This window comes from Blennius ocellaris (genome assembly GCF_963422515.1).
Source record: "Blennius ocellaris genome assembly, chromosome: 23".
NCBI lineage: Eukaryota > Metazoa > Chordata > Actinopteri > Blenniiformes > Blenniidae > Blennius > Blennius ocellaris.
In genome coordinates this window covers 8,069,809-8,092,324 of record NC_137672.1, presented here as the reverse complement: position 1 = coordinate 8,092,324, position 22,516 = coordinate 8,069,809, and the positions used below count along the sequence as shown (strand labels likewise).

Below are 22,516 nucleotides of genomic sequence, written 5' to 3'. Positions count from 1 at the left end.
AAAATACGATGAAATATCCAAAAGAAAATCCCTTACAGCTTTTGCATGATGCGTGTTTTACAAACTCACTCTCCTGACATCATCAAATTATTAGAATTTTATAGTTTTTCTTTTATGTATATCTGTATTTTTATGTTTGTTTACATATCTGGGATAAATCAACAATAAAACAAAAATGTTATTAAGTTTGTTTATTTATTTTCTTCAGCTGTGGTTGTTTCTATGTGGTTCTATAAATAAAGTTGAGTCAACATCTACCCAATGCTAAGAGACAGTGCTATTACATTGAAGGTAAAAACGTATATTTTTATAAACAAGATAGCACAGATAGCGATATCTCCGCGGCCCTAAAAGGGAACGCACAGTATTGGCTGCTCTGTGTTTCTGCTCGGAACTCTTGATTTGTTGCACCGGGTGTAACCAACGAGCTAACGTTGGGCTAGTTAGATGTAGCCAGCTAGCTTTAGATAAAAGCCACCTAACGAACATGATAGACTGTTTTATTGAGAGTCGCTATTAAAACTGGTCGGCGGCCGGTTGTTTTACAGTCGCCGTGCTGCTGCAGTCACCGCGTGGGGCTCAGGGGTTTCAGGTGTAAGGCAAGTTAGCCTGTTAGCCGCGGCGGCTATCAGCGGATGGGTGTCAAAGTTAGCCGTGACTTCTGATCTCGCCGTTTGGACACGTCAAGGTAAACATCCAGCCGTCGCCCAGGGTTTGGAGGCTTACAGCCGAGCTAACGACACTGAATCGACGACGTGTCTTCTCTTCTATTGGGACGTTACCATGCAGAAACCAGCAAACGTGTCATTTTTCGAGACTTTAGCTGTTAGCAGCGAGTTGTTTTAACCGAGACTCTCTCTGTATTGTAACAGCAGCTAATGGAGGCTAACTTCTGCTGTCAACCTCTTATATTTTCATTAACTTGATCTGCTACCACCGCCACTATTTGCTTCTTTGTGATGAGAAAATTCCACAAGAATGTCAACCGTATGAATGTAAAATTGTGTATTTTCCGGCATACACGTTTCATGATGTCAGATGTTTGTTTTCCTTATTTTTAATTCCTAGTTCCTGCTTCATATATCAATTTTATCAATGAATTGTGTTGCCAACTGAAGTCGATCTACTTCTAGTTTGACCTTTGACCTGTTGCCAAGCATCCAAAGATCAAAAGCTCCAATAATAGTCGTCATGAACAACCTCGAAAGTGCTGTTTTTTCTGCATTCTTCATTTATTTTATACGTTTCACATCAGCAGACCTGCTTGATTTATTCTTTTACCCTTTTTGTAGAAATATATGTGAACCGAGGTGCTAAAAAGTGGAAAGGAAATGATAAATTCCACTTTGTGTTGTTATTTTGTTCATCGCCTTCCTCGGATTTAGTAGTTTCTCTATCGGGTTGTGCTATATCTTTAACATCTCTATATCTTTACATTTATCTCATACTTGCTTGTAATCTTTCAGAGTAGATGTAAAAGCCTGCTTGTGTCATTTGTTTCTTAGGTCTTTTTGTAATGTCCTGTTGTTGTCAATTTACACTTAATTTTAAGTCATGTATTTTAGTTTCAAATGTTTGTGTATCTCTTTTCTCCCTTTTTAGGTTCCTGAAACCCGTATCTTTAACTTTGGGGGTGTGATGTCGGAACCCAAGACCCCCACTCCCACCCCTGCTGGCGACACATATAAAGGATGGGTGTTCAAATGGACAAATTACATCAAGGGGTACCAGCGGAGGTGGTTCGTCTTGAGCAATGGCCTCCTGTCATATTACAGGTATACATATAACAGCAAAGGAAGTAGATTTTTGTAATTGAATTTTAATTTAATAAAAGTCTTCCTGACTGAATAGAATATTTGAACATTTCTACCACTGTAAGTCAGAGTATAATGCTACTGATTTATGCTCAACAAAACAAATACACAACAAACTTGCTCCTGGCAATCCAGATTAAATTAAACAGTGATTGATATTAAGAAGCTCTGAACTGCAGTCAATCTCCATGCCTCAAACAAAATCAGTCACTCAGGTGATATATTACTGAAATGAAGTACACAAATAACACAAATTCAATCACTTCCTTCCTCGGTTATTTTTAAATCCTGAACTCTGTAAATAACCGGCATCTGGAGTCTCTCAAAGTTCTGCTGTTTATATGTATCTTATCCTGCCTAATGATAAGCTTGACAACATTGGCCTTATCTATTGCTTCCTAATTGGTCTATAATCTGAGTTCCATAACAATGCAATGCATTTTTTCACTGTTATCAGGTTGAGGTTGATAAGTGTCCCCATTTTAATTGATTTTGTGAGTTTTACATCCAGTTAGAAAAGTTTAGCATCTCATAAAATGTGTTTGGAGAGAATATTATCAATATATATATATTTTTTTTACCTCTTCCCAGATTGTTTTAATTTCCATACATTGCCATATACAATGAAACGATGTCCCTTTGACCTCTATACTATTCTAAAGCTTCAAAACGATCTATGTTTTTGTCTTATATATTCATTTCCATTGGGGTCATACAAGTCTGTGTTATCCATTTATATTGGGTTATTTTTAGACATGCGTTGATAAATTGAGTTTGAGCTGGAGTACAAACTGTTTGCCAGCGTGTCTCTTGATATTATCCATCAAGTTAAACCAATTTGTTCTGCTGCGCAGGACCCAGGCGGAAATGGGCCACACGTGTCGGGGCACCATCAACTTGGCCACGGCGACCATCACCGTGGACGACGCCTGCAACTTCGTCATCTCCAACGGAGGGGCACAGACGTATCACCTGAAGGCCAGCTGCGAGGTGGAGCGCCAGCGCTGGATCACAGCCCTGGAGCTGGCCAAAGCCAAAGCGGCCCGCATGCAGGCTGAGTCAGGTAAAAAAAACAAAACAAAAAAAACATGTGAGAGGAAATGGATGCATCCAGGCAAAAAAAGAAAAAAACCAAACACTGTTTGCCTTGTGAGCCGTGTCCAAGTGAATATGTGGGGCGACGTCTCCACCGTACAAAGTCGATGAAATCAACGTTAAAGTGATCCCTCTTTGTGTTTCTTTGTGACTCTGAATTGTTTCCAGACGACTCGGGTGACGACTTCTCACCGTCCTCCCCGCCCGTGGCTCCCGGACAAGGCGGGGCATCGCAAAATTCCGAAGTCCAGTCTGCTCTCAGGACGCTGGGCAGCAAAGTGGAGGACCTCAGCACATGCAACGACCTGATCTCCAAGCACGGCTCTGCGCTCCAGAGGTCAGACTTGAGCTGCATCCACTCACACGTGAAACATGCCAGCACTCACGAAAAGAAAATGACTCAGTGTCCACATGCCTGCCTCAGGTGTGGTGCGTTATTTGCGTGAGACACGGATCCAAAAGTAAATACGGCAGCTGTCGGACACAATGTGAATTATATTAAATTTTTTGTCGGCGCAAATACAAGGCTCATATTTGGATTAGAAAGGATTGCTGACTAAATATTGTTAAATACATGTGCATAAGCACGTGTGAAGGAATATACATGTTCACGCAGACTCATGCAGCCCTTTTGCTGCCGACTTCTGTCGGGGCAGTTTGGTGCTTCAGGACAACGGACGGAGGAATTTCTTTATCAGATTTATGACTTCTGGGTGTTTGTTTTCCTTAGACTGACGACACGAGGTGAACCGTGTCCGACTGCGTCTTTTTCTCCTGAGATCTTGATTATAAGACGACCTCACTTTTTCAGACAAAATTTCCCTGAAAACTAAATCTTGGCTTAGATTGACTAATGCCGTAATACAGTGATTCCCAACCGGGGGTACACGGACCCCTAGGGGTACGCGAGGGTATTGCAGGGGGTACGCAGAAAGATTATAAATTAGCCTACAGTATCCACACACACACACAAAAAAATTATACTATATTATATTGTATTATATCATGAATTTTAGTAAGGCCATACGTTTATTTTCCATGAGTAGCAGTTCGTCCACAGTGATTGTAACACTACAATGCACATAATATGAAAAGACTATAAAGTGGCGCGCTTTAAAAAAAAAAAAAAAAAAAAAAAGGTTCACATTCTTGCTGCGGGCGCGCACGATTCGCGAAGCTAGCTAACTCTAGCTGCATACCGACTGTAAACATGGATGCATGGCTAGGCAGGAGTAAACGTCCAGCTACCGCTACTGCTACCGTCGCCTCGGACGCAGGCACAGGGGAGCCCAGTGAAAAAAGGAATTATGAAAGACTTATGAAAGACAAGCAAGCGCAAGTATCTCATTAAAAGGTATGTTTTTACACTCACAATAATTGTTTTATTTAAATGAGCAGTTGGATAGATAGAAAGACAAAGGGTTAAATATAAGTACACATTAAGGCGAATAATCACACACGAGAGAGGGGGTACTTTTCACATGGAAACCAGCTCAAGGGGTACACTGGTCAAAAAAGGTTGGGAACCACTGCCGTAATACACGGTTCAGCTTCCGACACAGTTGATGGTTTACTCTCTTAATCGATGTATAAAGTATTGACCAATCACTTCATGCATGTTGTGCATCGCTGTATTTCGTTCAGGTCTCTATCGGAGTTGGACGGTTTACGTCTGACCGGTGAGGCCGGGGATAAGATCCGCCAGGTGACGGAGAGGGCCACGTTGTTTCGCATCACCTCAAACGCCATGATTAATGTAAGTGTCCTCTCGGTGCAGGCGTCGTTCACCGCTGCTCCACCGGAGTCCCGTCGCCGTCATTTACACCCGTATGACCTGCGATCGTGACGGTTTTCGTGTTTGGGGCCTCCCCGCAGGCGTGCAGAGACTTCCTGGCGTTGGCTCAGGCTCACAGCAAGCGATGGCAGAAGGCCCTGCAGGCAGAACGGGATCAGAGAGTGAGACTGGAGGAGACTCTGGAGCAACTGGCCAAGCAGCACAACCACCTGGAGCGAGCGTTCAGAGGGGCGGCGCAGGCCAACGCCAGTCCGGACAACAAGAGTGAGTCGTGGCCCTGAACTTGTGCACCTGCTAATGACCGTGGGGACTTTTTTTTTTTTTTCTTCTCAAAATACTTCAAATACTTTCCGTCCATCTTCACGCTTGCATGCAGAAGCTGCATTCCCTCCGCGGTCCGCTTCCTCCGTGCGCCGCGATGCTATCGCGTTTGTGGCGTCACTGACGCAGCAGGACAAAACAAATCTCGAAAACGAAACAAATCTTCAGTGGTTCTCAACACAATCCACCCACTTCTTCACTGGATCCTGCATGGTGACCAGGGCAACATGAAAGCAGCTTAATTTTCCTAATTTCTAAGGTTTTTTTTGCTCGTAACCTTTATACGTCATCGACCCCAAATCTAAAACCACACGGTCACTTCCTTCCTGAGTTTGAATGATCGTAACGATTTGAGTGTTGAATTTTTGAAGAACAGAGTCTGGAAATGTTTTAGTCTAAAGTTTGTTTGGTTGTTTTGTGAAGGTGCTGCCGGTCCGGGAAAAGGCGAGGCCAGTGATGAAGACGACGACAACGAGTTCTTTGATGCCATGGAGGAAGCCCCCGAGTTCATCACTGTACCGGCAGATCCACAGTTCCACAAGTCAGTAGCTTAAAGAGCCACTTTCACACCAGCAATCCAAACATTGATATGATTAAAAGGCATGAATCTAACAGTATTGTATATCTTTCTTTTTTTTTTTCCCCCCTCTGGGAAGAAATTTACTGTAAACATTGAGCACAAGTTCATTTTATCAGCCAGATTGACTGTTCATGGTCAAACCAACCTCCAGGTCACAGGGGAAATCGTCTCTCGCTCCTAACTGGTTGTCGGCACTCATTTTTGTCTCTGATAATCTGATTGTAGATTAGAGTTTGGTATTTTAAACACGTGGAGTCGATAAAAGGTTTTTCTACTTCGGACTTGCGAATCACCTTCCCTTTACCACACGTACAGTAGTAGCGGCTGGTTTACAAGGCGACGATTTCAAGTGAATTTGCTGCGTTTTTTTGGGGTGTCTGCTTATGCGACAGCAGTGGTGGGAGCCAATGAAATTAACCCTTTGGAAATGGCTTCTGCGCATGCGCAGCACAGACACAGTAAATAGTTCTTCTGCACATGCTCAGTAGATGGACAATAACAACGTTTCCTCCAGACTGTCATGGCTCCCAGTCCATCTTCTCCTGGGACTTGACGGTTTTATCGTTGAGTCACTCGTCTTTCCATACAAATGTCCGTGTCCTCGCCAGTGTTATTCTTTATAGCGTATTGTTCTTTGCACGCATGTGTGTGTGGTTCCATTCCAAAAACAAACAGTACGCTACTGTCGCCCAACATGAAAACTACATCATATTTCCATTTCACTTGAAACGTTGTCGTGTAAATGAGGCCGAAGACTCGTGTAGATCAAAAGTAAAAAAAAAAAAAAGACTTGTTGCTTGACTTTATAGACGTTGTTCTTACAGGCTCCGCTTTGAATCGTTTTTTATTTATTCGTCTGCACGAAGGAGCCTGGAAGCCACTCACCAGGCTGTGTTTGTGTCCTCTCTTCCAGACGCTCTAGCAGTAACGTCAGCGGATTCAACAGTGAAATGTGTCCTGACGATCAGTCGGTACGTCCCATTCTGGCTAACATGGTTCATGGAACCCGAATTTTTACAGGTTTACGCCTTGTTGTTTACGCCGACTCAGCGAAGAGCCTTTCCATTTGTGTGTTGCAGCTCAACGAGGAGCCTCTCGCAATGAACCAGGAGTCCCCCTCACAGGAGCTGGTGCCCCTGAAGAAGAGGCGGACGCGCATCCCCGACAAACCCAACTACTCCCTCAACCTCTGGAGCATCATGAAGAACTGCATCGGCAAAGAGCTCTCAAAGATCCCCATGCCCGTGAGCGAGGCGGCGCCCTTTGATTAAGTTTTTGATTCATTGTGTCGACAGCGACTGCAGAGCCCCGAGGGAGTTTCGGCCAACCCTCTGCTCTCGTCGTTGTCTATATTTGTTGTGGCTGCGCAACAATTGCACTCGCTCGCATGTTAACCACATGACAGGTGTCTTGTCAATAAAAAAAAAACCCCCCCAAAAAACATGTCGATAAGTTGCGTTCCCAAACAGAACACGATTGTCCTGTTAAATAGGTCGGTATGTGAGCAGTGAAGGGACACCGCCCAGTGTATTGTCTGTGTGCTTGTCCTTTCATGTGACGGATGTAGCGATCGTTTGGTTAATCCGTCTATTAAATCAAACCTGAATGTGTTTTATTACGATAATTGCACATTAAGTTGTAAGATGTCACGGTTACACACATATAACACGGATAATTATCCTTGGTTAGCACACAAACAAACTACATTCATTCCGATACTTGAATAATCATTTCAACTTTTATTTTTTTCTTTGTGTAAAAATGTTTTTGTTTTTTTTCGGTTCCAACCCTGCAGGTGAACTTCAACGAGCCCATCTCGATGCTGCAGCGGCTGTCCGAGGACCTGGAGTACCACGAGCTGCTGGACAAGGCGGCCAAGTGTCACAGCTCGCTGGAGCAGATGTGCTACGTGGCCGCCTTCTCCGTGTCGTCCTACTCCACCACCGTCCACCGCACGGGCAAGCCCTTCAACCCCCTGCTGGGAGAGACGTACGAGCTGGACCGCCGGAGAGAGAGCGGCTACCGATCCCTCTGTGAGCAGGTGAGAGCGCGGGGGGGTGTTAAGATGGTGTCCGTTTTAACGAGGAAGCGAAACCGGGTGATAAGTGCAAATAGGATGAGCTGACTAATCCCGCTGACTCGGCATCCGAGGAGAACTTGGCTTCCTTCACGCCCAATACTTGTGCGGAGAGACACAAAACTGTGTGAACTGAGTTCCACTTTTAATACAGAGTCACCTTATTTGTTTGCAAGAGTAATGATTGCAGGACTTTTGTGTTGTGGGCATGTGAGCATGGAAATTCTACTGTAAGAATGCAAACGGTCGATATGTAACAGCAGAATAATATTTTGTTGTACGTCCAAAAAAGTGGGAAGAGGTATAACTTATGAAATAAATTGGATATATATTTTTTTTAACTTCCACTTATTTAATAATCAATTTATTTAAACATGGTAGAACTGTTATTTTAAGACTGATGCTCTAAATGATTATTATTCAACATGACAAATACTGATAGGTTTATTAAATATAATTGACAAAAATAGGCAAAAGGGCAAAGAGAGTAAAGCATTTCAGTGTCATGCATTGAATTTTATTTCTTAAGCACCAGATAAAACAGTATTTTCAAAGTACTTCTCCAGAGGAAACCCCAACCATTCGCTAGAAAGGAAGAAAAGCTGCAGAACCAGATTCAGGTAGAGACTTTGTCCTCTTCCAGTTTGGGTTAGAGGACAGAAGGAGAGACGGATTGATCCCATGTTTATGCAACAGACAATCACACCATTCATTCAAACCTAAAACATGCTTTTGAACTATGAGAGAAAAACACGTAAACTCTGAACAGGAAATCCCAACAACCTGAACCTGGACTCTCACTGGCTACGACGACAAGGTGCCGCATGTCGACACTGTAACTGGATTTAAGGTTTTAAAGCTGCGTCTCAATTCTCCCCCATAGCCCTTCATCTTACCCCTACCCCTCTGAAATGCGCGTTCGCCAGAGTCTGAGGGGTGTCCCATTTCACTACTGTGCAGAGGCGGAGAGGTGAGGGGAAGGGCTATTCACCCCTCGAAACTAAGTGTTTACAGATGCACACTTTAAACAGAGGGGAAGGAGGACGTTTCACATATATACACTTCGATATAAACCTGTTGTGTTTTATACTAGTAAGAGCGGCAGTAGCTCTGCCGTATGTAGCTTCTGTATGTATTTGTTTCGTAGAGACCATGTTTATAACATTTTATTATTACACTGTATAGTTCCAAAGTCTTCTAATATGGGTGTTTTGAAAACAGGGACCCCCGAGCAAACAAGGAAGCTCCTCTGCTTTCACATGAGAAAATATTTCTGAAGTCCAAATACGGCACAAAAACTGAAGTAATCCATGTCTCCGTCTATTTCTTCACCTTGATGTGGGAAAGGCGGAAAACGAAACAAAGCAGCCAAGCTGCTGCAACACGTTGAATTTGGGACGACAGGACGATGCTCCTGCTGGAAAATCAATAAATATCCGTGGTTCAGCTCTGCTGATAGAACGGCGCCGTATTATGACGTCAAAACTGTGAGACGGAGCGAGAGGGGGCGGGGCTGAGCAGAGGGAGAGGGGGGGTCCCACATCTAAGGGCTGAAACTTTTATCCCTTTGCCTTTGCCCTCGTTTTGGAGGTGAAGGCAATGGCGGAGGGCTAAGGGGTAGGTGGAGGGGTACAAAAGAGAATTGGGACTGGGCCCAAGTCTCTGTTTGGTAATATGCAAATAGACTTGATGTCAACGTGCCTTTTAATAGGTCAACTTGTAGGAGAAAGTGAAACGATACAGTTGAGTAAGAGAGTTGATTTTTTTTTTTTTTTTGATTTTTTTTGTCCCAGGTGAGTCACCATCCCCCTGCTGCAGCTCATCATGCCATCTCCGACCGAGGCTGGACCCTGAGGCAGGAAATCACCGTTGCCAGCAAGTTCAGGGGGAAGTACCTCTCCATTATGCCTTTAGGTGAGCGACGCGACTCGGAGCGCGTTTTGCATATTCAGTTTTGGCACTACAAGACGGGCCCACATCCAAAAACAAACACTTTCAACACCATGATGGATTCTGAGCTGAGTGACCTCCGAAGGGTCTTTGTGGTACTGATGCTCGCCCTCTCACCCGGCAGGGACGATACACGCCATCTTTGAAAAGGGCAACAATCACTACACATGGAAGAAGGTTACCACCACGGTGCACAACATCATCGTCGGGAAGCTGTGGATCGATCAGGTAAAACTGAAGGAAGCACATATTGAAATGACGGGTTGTCGTGGTAATGAGTCTTAAATTCAATCTGCTGTAAGATGTGTGCGATCGGAACTTGATTGGCGTGAGATCCCGCATCAGGCTCACGTAGGATGAAGCGTCTCGTTCCCACGGCGGCAACAAGAAAAGATCAAGTCTGTCAAACAGAGATTTATTGAATGTGAATGTGAATGTTTACAGCATCGTTTGCATCTTTATTACCAACCTCTCATGTTGTGCCAGTCTTCCCGGATGCCAACAAAGCAGCACTGCTCTCTGTTGTCCGGCTGTGTGCTAAAATGAACGATTATGTTTTGTCCCCCCCCCCCCCCCCCCCCCCCCCCCCCCCCCCCAGTCTGGAGAGATAGACGTGGTGAACCACACCACTGGGGACCGCTGCCACTTGAAGTTTGCTCCTTACAGCTATTTCTCCAGAGACGTTGCCCGAAAGGTGAGAAAGAAGCAGAATCGTGTGGCCGGTTCATAGATTTCTTACATCTTTTTTTTCACTTTCCATTCCTGGAAGTCCACCAGAAATGATGCGCCACAGTAAAAGCGCCACGCTAAATTGTGAAAAGGCCCAACAAAATGGGTAATTGGGTCAATTTATGCAGTTTATCTATAAATCACGGGGTGTCAAACATAAGACCCCGCAGGAGGCGCCAATCCCTTCCTCTCCCGATCGTTGTAAACGATCCGAGCCCCTCTCTCTCCCCCGCCGTGACAAGGTGACGGGCGTGGCGATGGACAAAGACGGCAAGGCGCACTACGTGCTGTCGGGCACGTGGGACGAGAAGATGGAGTTCTCCAGGGTGATGCAGAGCAGCCGGGGAGGCGAGAACGGCACCGAGGGCAAACAGAAGACCGTCTATCAAACCCTCAAAGCCCGGGAGGTGTGGAGGAAAAACCCGTTGCCGTAAGTTTATTCTATTTCTTCTTTTCTTTTCCCCCCCTTTCTCTTTTCCCATTTTGTCATTTGCCTTTCTTTCATTCCCTCCTTTATTCTTTTCTTTCCCTGGGTGACGGACCTTCTGTTTCCGTCCCAGAGAGTTTTTGAAAATACTTACTTGATGCAAATATTTTCCCTTTTCTTTCTTTCCCACCCTTTAATTATTTTTCTTTCCCTGGCTGACTTACCTTCCGGTTCAAAGATTGACAGATTTAATGCAGATGTGCATTTCCGCGACTTGCTTTTGAAGCTTCGGTGAGGAGCCGCGGCGCCGCGGCTCCAAGGCCCCGGGCCTCGTTGGCATCGCTTCCTAAAAGCGCCTTCTGCTTCCCCTGCGTTCCACAGTGACGGCGCAGAGTCCACCTACTTCTTCACCACCCTGGCTTTGACCCTGAACGAGCCGGAGGACGGCGTGGCGCCCACCGACAGCCGGCGCCGGCCCGACCAGCGCCTGATGGAGGACGGCCGCTGGGACGAGGCCAACTCCGAGAAGCAGCGGCTGGAGGAGAAGCAGCGGACCACCCGGCGCGAGAGAGAGCGGGAGGCGGCGAGCCAGCGGACCTCCAGCCAGTCGGACGAAGGTGAGAGCAACGAGTCCAGGCGCTTCGCTTCCCTCTTCTTTTTTTCTTTTTTTTTTCTTTTGATTCCTCTCTTCCTCGCATGGGAGAAATCCTGTAATCAAGGGGTAAAAAGTCTCTGTGGTTCCCCCCTCTTCTCTTTCAAAAGCTGTCGATGAGGATTCTCTTACTGATCCCTCCTTAAAAAGCAAGTATCCCTCGTTTTAATCTCTCTCTCTCACCGCCGCCCCCTCCCGCGCTTTTGATTCGCCTTTCTCAGCCCGCGGCTCTCTTCCGCCGTTCGTAACGAGTGAATTCTCTCTTCTAGCCGCGCCTCACGACAACTACCAGGCTCTGTGGTTCGAGCGCTGCGAGGACCGCATCACGGGCGAGCAGGTGCACATCTACAAGGGCGGCTACTGGGAGAGCAAGGAGAAGGGCAGCTGGGACGGCTGCCCGGAAATCTTTTGACCCCGGTACTGACCGAGGAGTGCCCCGAAGAGACTGACCATCACAGGACCGCTCTCTGTTCTAAGAGATCTCCAGGGAAAGCAGGATTTTTCCCTCCGTCACCCCCCCCTTCTCTCCTCCTCCTCCTCCTCCTCCTCCCTCCCCACCCTCCCCCCCCTCTTCAGTTTCCACCTTAATTTGGACAATATCTTAGCATCCGCCCCTTTGCTGCTGTCGCATATCGGACGGGAGTGTCGAGGGAATGAAATGAGCCGTGCTTCCAAATCCAGTTTCTGTCCGATCGGGTGCAGAAGAATTTAATGTCGTGCTTTTTTTCTTTTTTCTTTTTCTTTTCTTTTTTTTTTTTTTTGGGTCGTCCGCGAAAAAAACAAAAAAGAATTCAAAGAACAGGGGTCAAATGTGCTTAATATATAAATTTATATATAATTATTATTCAAATAATTTTCATTACAATGTCAACTGGTGGCCTTCAATATGTTAGCAAGGATTATTATAATTTTTTTGTTGATTTACTGTCTTAATGTGATGAAGTGAAGGTTCTCGTGTGCTTGTGTGTATGACTGCTTCTTATCTGCTCTTCCATCACTACAAAAGGGGTGAAACTCCACAACCGTCATGCTGTTTAGATTCATTTTTCAGGCCTAAAGGAAACCACACGAGGCCGAAGCGTTCGCCTTAGCAACTCGCGCCACAAGCGGCTACAGCACTTAGATGTAAAGTAAACGGATCAAATGGTAAAACTCGTACAGTTCCAGTGATTTAACACATGAAATGACTTTTTATGTCTCGGCGGAATAACGTCGCGCAGTCTGCCGAGTTAGAATGAATGCAAACTAAGTTTGATGGTTTTTACACGACTGTGGGGTTCTTGGTGTGTCGTTTTGTCGTCGGTAACACAAAGAAAACAAAGTGAAACGCAGTGAAAATCTCCTGATACATTCATCATTATGCAAGTACATCTTGACACCAAAAACATGGGAATAATGAGTGTGTGTGACTGTGTGTGTGTGTGTGTGTTCATTTCATAATTCTGTTTGTAAGTGTACTTAAAAATGAAGAATAAAGAAACAAAGAATTTAAAAGCGTCACAAATAACTATGATTTTATAAATGTAAAGAAATTCATATTATAGTATTGATAAATGTGAGGTAGTTTCTTTCCTTGTGTCTTGGGTTCCTCGTGATATTTGATGGGGAGTGTCTACATTCTGAGGGGAAAAACAAACTAAAAAAGGGAGTTTGCTTACTTGACTCTGAGACGAGAAGTGACATTGTCCAGTATTTTGTATTAACACACAGAGAAGAGAAATCTGTAATAAATGCTGTGATGTCGAACAAGAAGCTGCTCACGCCGTTCTTTCATTTCCATCGACCTTTCTGCGAGTCATTAATTTGGGAACACCTGGAAATTTGCCAGTTTGGTTCTTTAGGAATTCATGTCCTTGTGTCGCTCCAGATGGAACGCCATCTGTTGATGATAAAAAATACTTTGAAAAAAGCAATGTATTGCTTTGTAGATGCAATCTTAATACTGCAAGTTGTACAATTGTGTGTTAAAGGGGAGACAAAGTTTTAATTAGGCTTCAAAGGGTGTCTTAACTTTAAATCTGATATATTTTTCATTCATTTGTGACATAATTGCCTTTAAATTTAAAGATTTTCTGTCTATGTTTTCATAAAACCAGTTTCTCCTATATAAGTAAAACCACATAGAAACACTTTGACGTTTCAGTTTAAAGGTTATTATGGTGCTATTTTACCAGTTTGGCCCACTGAGGATGATACTGGGTTGTAGGAGACTCCTTAACTAAAATCTGTCTGTCACTCCTGGGATGAATCTATGTTGTGCATAGTCTGTCCACTCGAGGGCGCTTATTTCAAATCATACCAGACAAGAAAACACGTTCTACACTTTAATAATTTGTGTTTTTCTTATACAGTATCTTCACAGAACCATCATGGGGTTGCATTTTAAAATTTGTATTATTTATATTTGTACTAAACCTTTATCATAATCCTGATTCCCCTTAATGTCGTAGCTTGTCATTGTTTGTTGGCTTTATTTGGCTAAATATTCACATAATACTAGTAATTTTCACAACAAACTAACAATAAACACAGAGTCTCTGGTGTAAATACCACAGATTTTCACTATTAAAGAAAAAAAATACACAAAAGGATGGCAACTTTTTGAGTGAATCCAAACAAATACAACGCATAAACAGGCAATCAATAGAGGAAATCAGTTTTCTATCGGCTGTCGGCCTCCTTGTGGTTTGAACTCCCTTCACGTCCTCGGCTGGTCCTCTTGTTATTCCGCCACCTCTCCTGCTGTGTCATGCCAGCGGGTTTATTTTTAGCCGATTGAGCGAAAGGCACACTGGAACCTACCGCCGGGGCCGTGGTGACCAGAGGAAGCGGGCGACGCTTCTGCATCGCGCTCGGGACGGGACACACCCTAACCCAGAGTGCAGTGCGCTGCGGTGGACGGGAGGCGCATTAGAGACGGCGAGAGTGTGCATAACAGCCGGCAACAGAGCGACGGGTGGAAATGCTGAATCAGTGAAACTGTATGAAAGCCAGGCAGTGGGCGGAAGAGGGTAAATGGTTGGGGGAGGGGGAGGGAGTGGAGGGGTTGAAAGGTAACAGCTGGGCTCGATGGGTGAGATGTACAGTATGATTCCTTGTCGTGGATGTGAGAGATCACTTTGGTCGAGACTTTCACTCGTCTGACTGCTGTTCTAAAGTCTGAGCCAGTGTTGAGGAACCCAGGAGAGCGAGGTAAGATCAATATCTCTTTGCGTTGCTGCGACGTGGACCGTGTAGCCACTTTGATATATCGACACTGATGGTAATCGATCGCCGCCGCTGTTCCCCTGCTTGCCCCCAGCCGGATGGAGGTGGACGAGGCGGTGTGTTTGCCGAAGTTGCCCCGGGTCGCCGTGTGCGGCGGCACCCACGGCAACGAGCTGTCCGGAGTGTACTTGGTGAGAGAGCTGCTGAAGGCGGCGAGCGACGGAGGTCGGGAGGTGCTGACGGTCATGGCCAACCCCAGGGCGGCGCAGCGCTGCCTCAGATACGTGGAGACCGACCTGAACCGCTGCTTCACGCACGCCGTCCTCAAGTAAGGCCGGCGGCGAAGACGAGGCCGACTCCTCTTCCGACTTGGTCTGAATGTTGTGTTTTGTCTCTCTCGCAAAGCGGCCCGCCGTCAGAAAACCCCCCCTACGAGATCGCCAGGTCTCGAGAGCTGAACGCCATGCTGGGCCCCAAAGGCAGCCCGGAGGCGGTGGATCTCATCTGTGACCTCCACAACACCACGGCCAACATGGGCCTGTGCCTCATCTCCTACTCCGACCGCGACTGGATCTGCCTGCACGTATTCAGACACCTGCAGGCGAGTGTTCCTCTCTCTCTCTCTCTCTCTCCCTCTCCCCCACATCTCGTCCCGCACGTCCGGGTGGAAACCCGTCAACGGTTCTCTGACTTCCACAGAAAGCCATGCCCGATATGCCCATGAGGTTTATCCATTTCGATGTGGCCTGTAAAGAATCCTACTCCCTTGATTCGGTGGGCAAACACGGCTTCGGTACGTAAGAAAAACAACAACCCCAAAAAACCAAACTTCCTTTAAATGTTTGATGAGATGTGAAATTCTTTATCGAAGCTCCCATTTTCGCCAGCCATGGAGATCGGCCCGCAGCCGCACGGCGTGGTGAGGTCCAACGTGTTCACCGCCATGAAGGCGGGTGTCCAGCACATGCTGGACTGGGTCCGCATGTTCAACTCAGGTACGCGGAGGTCACGCGGACGGAGGAACCCCACGCGGGGCGAGCGACACGTCCTGAGGCCGCCTCTCGTTTCAGGCACGGCGTTTGAGGGAGGGTGCGTGGAGGTGTACACCATGGTGAAGAACATCGACTACCCCCGAGACGCCGAGACGCGCAGCATCACGGCCGCCATCCATCCCCAGCTTCAGGTCCTCCGACTGTCGTGGAATTCATTTGTTGTAGACGTGGCGCCATCGAGACCGTCGCTCCGTGACGCAAAGAGGCGACAATGGAGTCGTAATATAGACATATGAGCGGAACCGGATCTGTTCAACACTTTTCATTGAAGTCAAGAGACTCTTCTTAGCATTCGCTGCTTGTTAGGCTCTTGCTTCCCGTCACCTGCAGGGATAAAAGCAGATTCTAACTCTCAAAATATCCTGGGTGTTGTGCCCTATTTTTAGCCAGATTTTAAATCTCAGAGGAGCTCGCTCAACGCCTTTTTGTTTTGTCTTCTCCCGTCACAGGACCGGGACTTCTGCCTGCTGCAACCCGGAGACCCGCTGTTCCAGACGTTCTCGGGAGAAACGCTGACGTACAAAGGCAAAGAACCCCTCTACCCTTTCTTCATCAACGAGTGTGCGTATTACGAGAAGGGCATCGCCGTGTCCCTGGCGAGGAAGATGCACGTTACGGTTCCTGCCATCCGGGCGCAGACGGGCGAGGAGCAAGTCCAGTTCACTTCAGAGGAAGAAGAGTGAAGACATTTCACTTTTTTTTTTTTTTAAACAAAGCCTTTATTGAAATGACAGCATGTAACTCACACACAAAACCGAAGCGCACAATAATGGACTGTTGGATCACAGCTGGAGGATGGACGACACTTTCACCGCAGGTTCACACATGTACGTTATTCTACGATGCGCTCAGGGAAGGAACCGCCTCTCGTGTTTGAAGGCTGGACGAGTGAAATACAATCGGATTCATCCTGAAACCTGTGCATCTTTTAATAGAGCTCTATGAATGTCACCAAACTTTGCGAGTGGAGGTTTCTCTATATATTTAATGGAGACTGGAAATAGTGTTCTTTTGTTTCAAATATATTTACATTGTCAAAAAAATAGAAATTCACCACTACAGCAATATTCAGGATATGTTCAAAATTAATTTAAGTGCAAAGGAATACTGTAGCTTATCATTATATGGCCTTCAGAGTACATTCATGACGCCATAATCCTGTTGTATCAACCCATTTTCCCACAGAATGATAACAAAAAGAAGAGTTAACAGAACCAAGGGGCAAAGAAAAATCAAATAACAAACCGGATTCACGGACGGGCTTCAAATTGAGAGCGACTTAACGACGAGGGCAATTCAACTTTCTCTACATCAACCAAAGTCAAAAAAACATGCAAATACAACCAAAGGAAACAATAAGCTGGGGAAATAAGTCATGAACAAACACATCAGAATGCCTGTTTGAGGCAAGTAAACAAATACATAAATAAATATCAATAATATAAAATAAAATAAAAAAGATGGAAATGTGTTGTAATACCAGGGATATAAAAGTCATGCCTGCCATTGTCTGCGGCGCGGGACTCCTCCCTGATGACACATTATCGGACAAAAGCTTGAGACAACAAGGTACGTTCGCAAACTGGGCGCCGCAGTCACAATAAAGATCTTCTTGGGTTTTTTTTTTTTTTTTTGTCTTTTGCTTAAGAAATATCGTACAGGTGCAATACTGTTGTTTTTAAAGGGAAGGAACAGGGGAAAGGGTCACCTGTCATACTCCTGGGGAGTGACAAACGTCAACCCAGCAGGGGGCGCCAGAGCAAGCGAGAAGCGGCCCAGGTCTATCGTCCTGCAGCTCTAACTTGCATGACATTAAAACACACTCAAAAAGCATTACGGATCAAATTCTCCGGGTTGTAAAGCAAACATCAGTTTAAAAGTCACCCTGTAATGCTGGAGCTTAAATCTCATTAGCACCTTCGGCAGGGATGGATTAGACTGAACGCAGCCACTTGTCGGATCTTTAGAACTGGGACGCGCCTCGTCCCGCTCTGGACTGAACATATGTCACATATTCTACACTTCTCTCTGGTTGACCTTTTCAAACCAACCTCTGGAGGGATATAAAAAAAAAAAAACCCAACAAACCTCAAATCTTTTAATGCAGCCGATAGGATCATGACTATATGTGCACTTTAATCCGTCAGAGGGCAGAATGTGCAGATTAACCCACATCTTGCTCCTCTGAGGCCAGTAGAAAACGCAACTTGGCGTCAGATTTCAAACCGGCGGTGGAGGTCGGGGAGGGGGTGGGGGGGTGGAGGGAGTAGTGTGAGACTCGAGTCTACGCCACCCGGTAGGCGGTCATGCGGTAGTAGTTCTGGCTGTGGCTGCGCGCCGCCCACACCAGCAGCGCGGCGGCCATCATGTGGAGCGGCGAGGAGATGAGGGCCAGGTACAGGGACCAGCCCAGGGAGCCGTCCACCCGGTCGGGGAGCATGGACACCCTGTGGAGCAGGTCCATCCCGGCGAGGTAGCAGCACACCGTGGCCAGCGTGCAGAGACCTGCGGGAGAACACTCGCGTTTGAGTCGACGCGTTCAGGCTCCGTTTGCACGGCGGCGACTTGAAGTGAAAGCGACAATATAAATATGTCGCCGTGTGAACAGAGCCTTACGCATTGTCGCGCTGAAATTATGGATTTACATCATTGCAGGAGTTCTTAAAGTGTGTTAATAGCAAACAATTAACACTGCAAGCAGATTCTAATATCCTTGTGACATCAAATAGTGAGGGGGTTTCTGGAAACGGCCAGAAAAGATGGTCCAGTTTGAAGTCGGAGAACCGGAAAACCCAAAAACAAAACTGAGAGGTTTAAGACGGTGTTGTTGTAACTCAGGCTCAAAACTCATAGTTGTTGGCTTGAGAGGAATTAAAAATCCATTCTGATTTACTCTGGGATATCAAATTTCATTTTGATCAATTGTACAGTTTCGCAATCTCCCAATGAGAAGTTCCTCCAGTTTAAGCCCTGTTTAACGTGACAACATCACAGCGGAAAACTAATCGCTCTAATTTCGCGTTTATACGGAAACACCAGAAATGCCAAATACAATGTAGTCAGGATGTTGGGCTATAAACATGAACAAGTTGCATTCGGCCCCATTCACACGGAAATGAATTTGGAGCGTTTAAAAAAAACAAAAAAACCCAAAATAATTCCGTTCGAGCATCGCCCTGAAAACACAATGAACTTATTCCATTTGCACTTGAAACCCTTTGGACGGGCTCCAGCACCCTGCTCCCTGCTATGACCTCAAATTAGAATCGAAACTTGAATAGATGCATGTCATAATTCCAGTGACTCACACATTCGTGTTCACATGTTTTGAGTCAAGCATTCCGTTCCATCTTCAGATTCAGACACGGAATGCCCCCGGTTTGAAGATTTGATTTACCGCCGGTTGACACGAAGCAAACGGCGCGGAGCCGGTTCTTACCGGCCAGCAGGTGAAGCACTCCGATCCCCAGGGTCGGCGTGAGGCTCCGGCAGAGGCAGGCACAGAACCCGGTCAGCCCCGCCAGCACCACCAGGCCCAGGGACACCAGCGGCAGCAGGAACTGGCACCTCCACAAATCTGTGCCTCGACGAAAAGGGGACGACTTAGTAAGAGTGGCGGTGAAAAGAATGGGCCGCGACAGCGGTGGCTGAACTCACAGGTCCGCAGCATGTCCTCCCCACTGTTGTGGTTCCCCGGCTCTTTGTACTTTGGAGTGAACTGCTGAGGGAGGGTGAAACTTCGACACTCCAGCGCCAGCTTCACATCTGAAACAGGACAGTGAAATACTGTAAAAGTGTTCTACTGTTTGTTTTACATCCCTTGATAAAGTACAGGTTGAAAAAAAAACCCCACCAGTATAACCTACATCAGGTACCTGAGTTGAAGTGCATCAGATAGTGAGTTTTGAAAAGGATACAGATTTTTTTTTTTCTTCTTCAGAAATTAAAAACGTATCAGTCTGATGTTACAACAAATTCTAGCCTTAAAGTTAAAACCTGGTTCAGGGTCTCTTACCCCTGTAATCTAAAAGGACATGCAAAAAATTAAAAAATAAGTAGATAAATAAAAGGACATTTAAAGTGCCATTACAATTAATCAATTTCCCTCTTTGAAATCATGTCATTTTGAATTTTCTAATGCATGAAAATATGATTAGTCACAGTTCAATTCGACTTTTACAATGTAAAAGTTTAAATTGCGACACAATTGTGCATCTATACACTCACCACCAGAAAAAAGAATTATGTGAATGTGCCAGTGAGCAATACCATCATTTAAGATGCTTTTACCAACTGCAATGATGATGTTGAAGAAAACAGTGTAACTAAGGGTGGATTTATCCAACCCAGTGGTGGGAAAATAATATTGAAATGTTAATTCTACTATTGAGGACTGAGACATTAGTTGACTTAAAAAAATTATCTCATGATAAAAACCTTTTTCTTTCTTTTTTTTATTTAAACATGATTTTTATGGGCGACTGTTGTTCTGGGTCACTTCTTCCTTCCCTGTCTGTCTGGAAAACCGGATTAGTTCAGTAACTTTATTTTTTTCTCACTCACTTTGCGAGGTAACGAATGCTTGACATAACAAAAAAGTAATAACGGCTAATAATGTGAAACAAATTGACAATTTTGCATGAAATAAAGTCAATAATAACAGTCGATTTAATTCACATCCTTTTTTTTTTTTTTGCACATTGAGCCGCTGTAGCTGCAAAGCATCTATTTGGGTTGAACGCAGGCGTCGTTCTGAGCAGTTAGGTCACTTCATACTGCCTTTCCATTGGTTAGTTAGTTGATGAAGGTCGCACCAGCAGTCACCATCCCTGATTTCTCAAGCGGTTGGAGTTTCATCGCAGGTTGTCTTTGGTCAAAAGACAACAACCGTCCTTGAACGTGGCAGTGCAAGTTGGATCATCATCAGAACAAATATATTACTACGATTCTGTCCCGATTGTAATCTTTAGTCTGGGACGGTGTGGAGCAACAGTTAAGTCTTCCTCAGCTCCACTGAAAAGGAGATTGAGATCACCTGTGAGCTGAGCTCTGGCCAATCAGGAGCAAGGAGGAGAAATAGGGAACGAGCAACTGTTTGCAAGGAGATTTCATTTTTATTTTTATCTTTTCAGAGCCTGTGAGAAGAAACTAGTTATTTGTAATTTTAGTGCTACTGCCTTAGCAAAATAAATCAGTACTTTTTTATTTTTTGCACTATTACCACTACTCCTGAGTAATCCAGGATCTGGTCGTTGCACTGTAATCCCACTATCTGAAGTGTGACAGGAAATGTAAGTGAATTCAACGTGAAAGTTTCACCCCTTTTTTTCACAACTCTTCCCGTGCGCCCCTGGAAGGTGCGCCTCCAGAATGCGCGCACCGCGTCCTGCGCGTTTATTTTTTTTAATGTTTTTTTTTCCTCCTTCCTGTAATTTAGGCAGGGTCCGTTACATAAACTCACCTGGCTCCTTGTACCACTTGGCACCGCCGGGCACGAGCACGCACCGCCACCAGAGGCCCACGGTGCCGTTGAGGCGGAACAAGGTGTCGCTGTACGTCTTCTCGTCGAACTCGTCGTCCATGAACTCCTCGTAGAGCGAGCGCAGCTCGGACACGTTGGCCTCGCCGCGCACGGCGGGGCTGCTGTACTGGTACCAGTGCTGCGTGCCCACGGCCACGGACAGATACACGGTGGCCAGGATGCTGAGCACGCACGCGATGACCAGAGCCGTGGCGTAGCGGTTGTCAACCATTGTTCGCACGGGGGGGTAAAACGGGAGACGCGTCAAGAAGGGATTAAAGTTGACGCACCGTCCGCGCGCATCAACCCGGTCGATCTGCGATGCTGCTCCCCTCCTCCTGTAACGGTCACTCCGACATTGCTCAGCCAGGGGGGGGAAAAAACAACTCGGCAACAGCCACTGGCGATCTATTCTTCTCCTTGTTATTATTTATAGATTGATTCTCATCGTGTTCCCACAGTCAGCAGCCCCGCAGCCCGGCTCCGATGCGCCATCTGTTCCCGTGTCCCACTTCCACAGATGGTGGGTGGCGCACCGACGCAGCGACCGATATTGTCGCGCACAACACCCGCTGCACACGACGGGACCAACTCCTCGTTCGCGAACGCGAGAGGGAAAAACCGGGAGGGAGGGGAAAAAAAATTAAAAATCCACGATTCGCAACTTGGCGGCGCGCGTGGCGTGTTTTTTGGACGCCGGCTGCGGGGCTGTGCAGGATGCGCCGGGGATGTAAACACACTAATCCCCGTGTTTTCCTCTTCCGGTTCCGCGGATCGTCGGGGTTGAAATCTGCGGAATAATCGGTCATAAGCCACAGCTTTTTACGTGTGTCTGTATTTGGTGCGGTTCTCCCCGGGTTGACGCGTACATGGAGGGTCGCTATAGATAGCGCGTCTGTGAACTAAATAACGGCCACGTGATCCGTCAACTTTGTGACAGGGGCGGAAATAAGAAGGGGAGGGGGGTGAAACTGGTCACATGGACACCAATCTAGTAAAAAAAAAATTGGGTCATGTAAACCGACCTGTGTGATTGGATTGGCCTGATCCATTTGAAATTGCTCTGGGATGTGAGGATGTGCGGTGAACAATCCGTATAAATGGGGCATCAGATTTCTTCTGACTGTGAGATCAGTACGCATCATCATTTGAGGATCATCGTGAAGAGTCACAACTGGTCGATGTGTTCCACACACACAAATATTACAAGACCTTAACACTTAAAGAAACCCACCAAGATTGAATACTTTAGCTGGCAAATCCATTGTTAATACTTACGTACATTAAGGCTTCTGG

General features: G+C 46.0%; 3 protein-coding genes across 4 annotated transcripts; 2 read left to right on the top strand and 1 right to left on the bottom strand.

Moving 5' to 3' along the window:
* The first annotated feature begins 420 nt into the window (after positions 1–420).
* Positions 421–13,147, top strand: LOC308147132 (oxysterol-binding protein 1-like). Of its 2 annotated transcripts, XM_080519219.1 has the most exons (17): positions 421–688; positions 1,603–1,775; positions 2,669–2,877; positions 3,078–3,246; positions 4,554–4,665; positions 4,785–4,968; positions 5,449–5,566; positions 6,519–6,576; positions 6,685–6,849; positions 7,401–7,646; positions 9,476–9,596; positions 9,757–9,860; positions 10,231–10,326; positions 10,604–10,791; positions 11,170–11,405; positions 11,551–11,589; positions 11,710–13,147. In XM_080519219.1, the coding sequence occupies exons 2-17, from the start codon at positions 1,639–1,641 to the stop codon at positions 11,850–11,852; spliced, it is 2,325 nt and encodes a 774-aa protein (XP_080375345.1). In that variant the 5' UTR covers positions 421–688; positions 1,603–1,638; the 3' UTR covers positions 11,853–13,147. The 2 variants fall into 2 exon arrangements, with proteins under 2 accessions (XP_080375345.1, XP_080375346.1); XM_080519220.1 differs by lacking the exon at positions 11,551–11,589.
* A 1,357-nt stretch (positions 13,148–14,504) lies between these two features.
* On the top strand, positions 14,505–16,415 carry LOC308147216 (N-acyl-aromatic-L-amino acid amidohydrolase (carboxylate-forming) B-like). The gene is made up of 7 exons (XM_080519323.1): positions 14,505–14,632; positions 14,742–14,975; positions 15,053–15,248; positions 15,347–15,440; positions 15,535–15,642; positions 15,718–15,830; positions 16,149–16,415. Exons 2-7 carry the CDS (start codon positions 14,746–14,748, stop codon positions 16,380–16,382), a joined length of 975 nt encoding a protein of 324 aa, XP_080375449.1. The 5' UTR covers positions 14,505–14,632; positions 14,742–14,745; the 3' UTR covers positions 16,383–16,415.
* Positions 16,416–16,419: 4 nt separating this feature from the next.
* On the bottom strand, positions 16,420–22,059 carry LOC308147217 (claudin domain-containing protein 1-like). The gene is made up of 4 exons (XM_080519324.1): positions 21,161–22,059; positions 19,357–19,464; positions 19,139–19,276; positions 16,420–18,204 (listed from the first exon to the last, which is right to left on the bottom strand). The coding sequence occupies exons 1-4, from the start codon at positions 21,450–21,452 to the stop codon at positions 17,984–17,986; spliced, it is 759 nt and encodes a 252-aa protein (XP_080375450.1). The 5' UTR covers positions 21,453–22,059; the 3' UTR covers positions 16,420–17,983.
* Between the last annotated feature and the right edge of the window lie 457 nt (positions 22,060–22,516).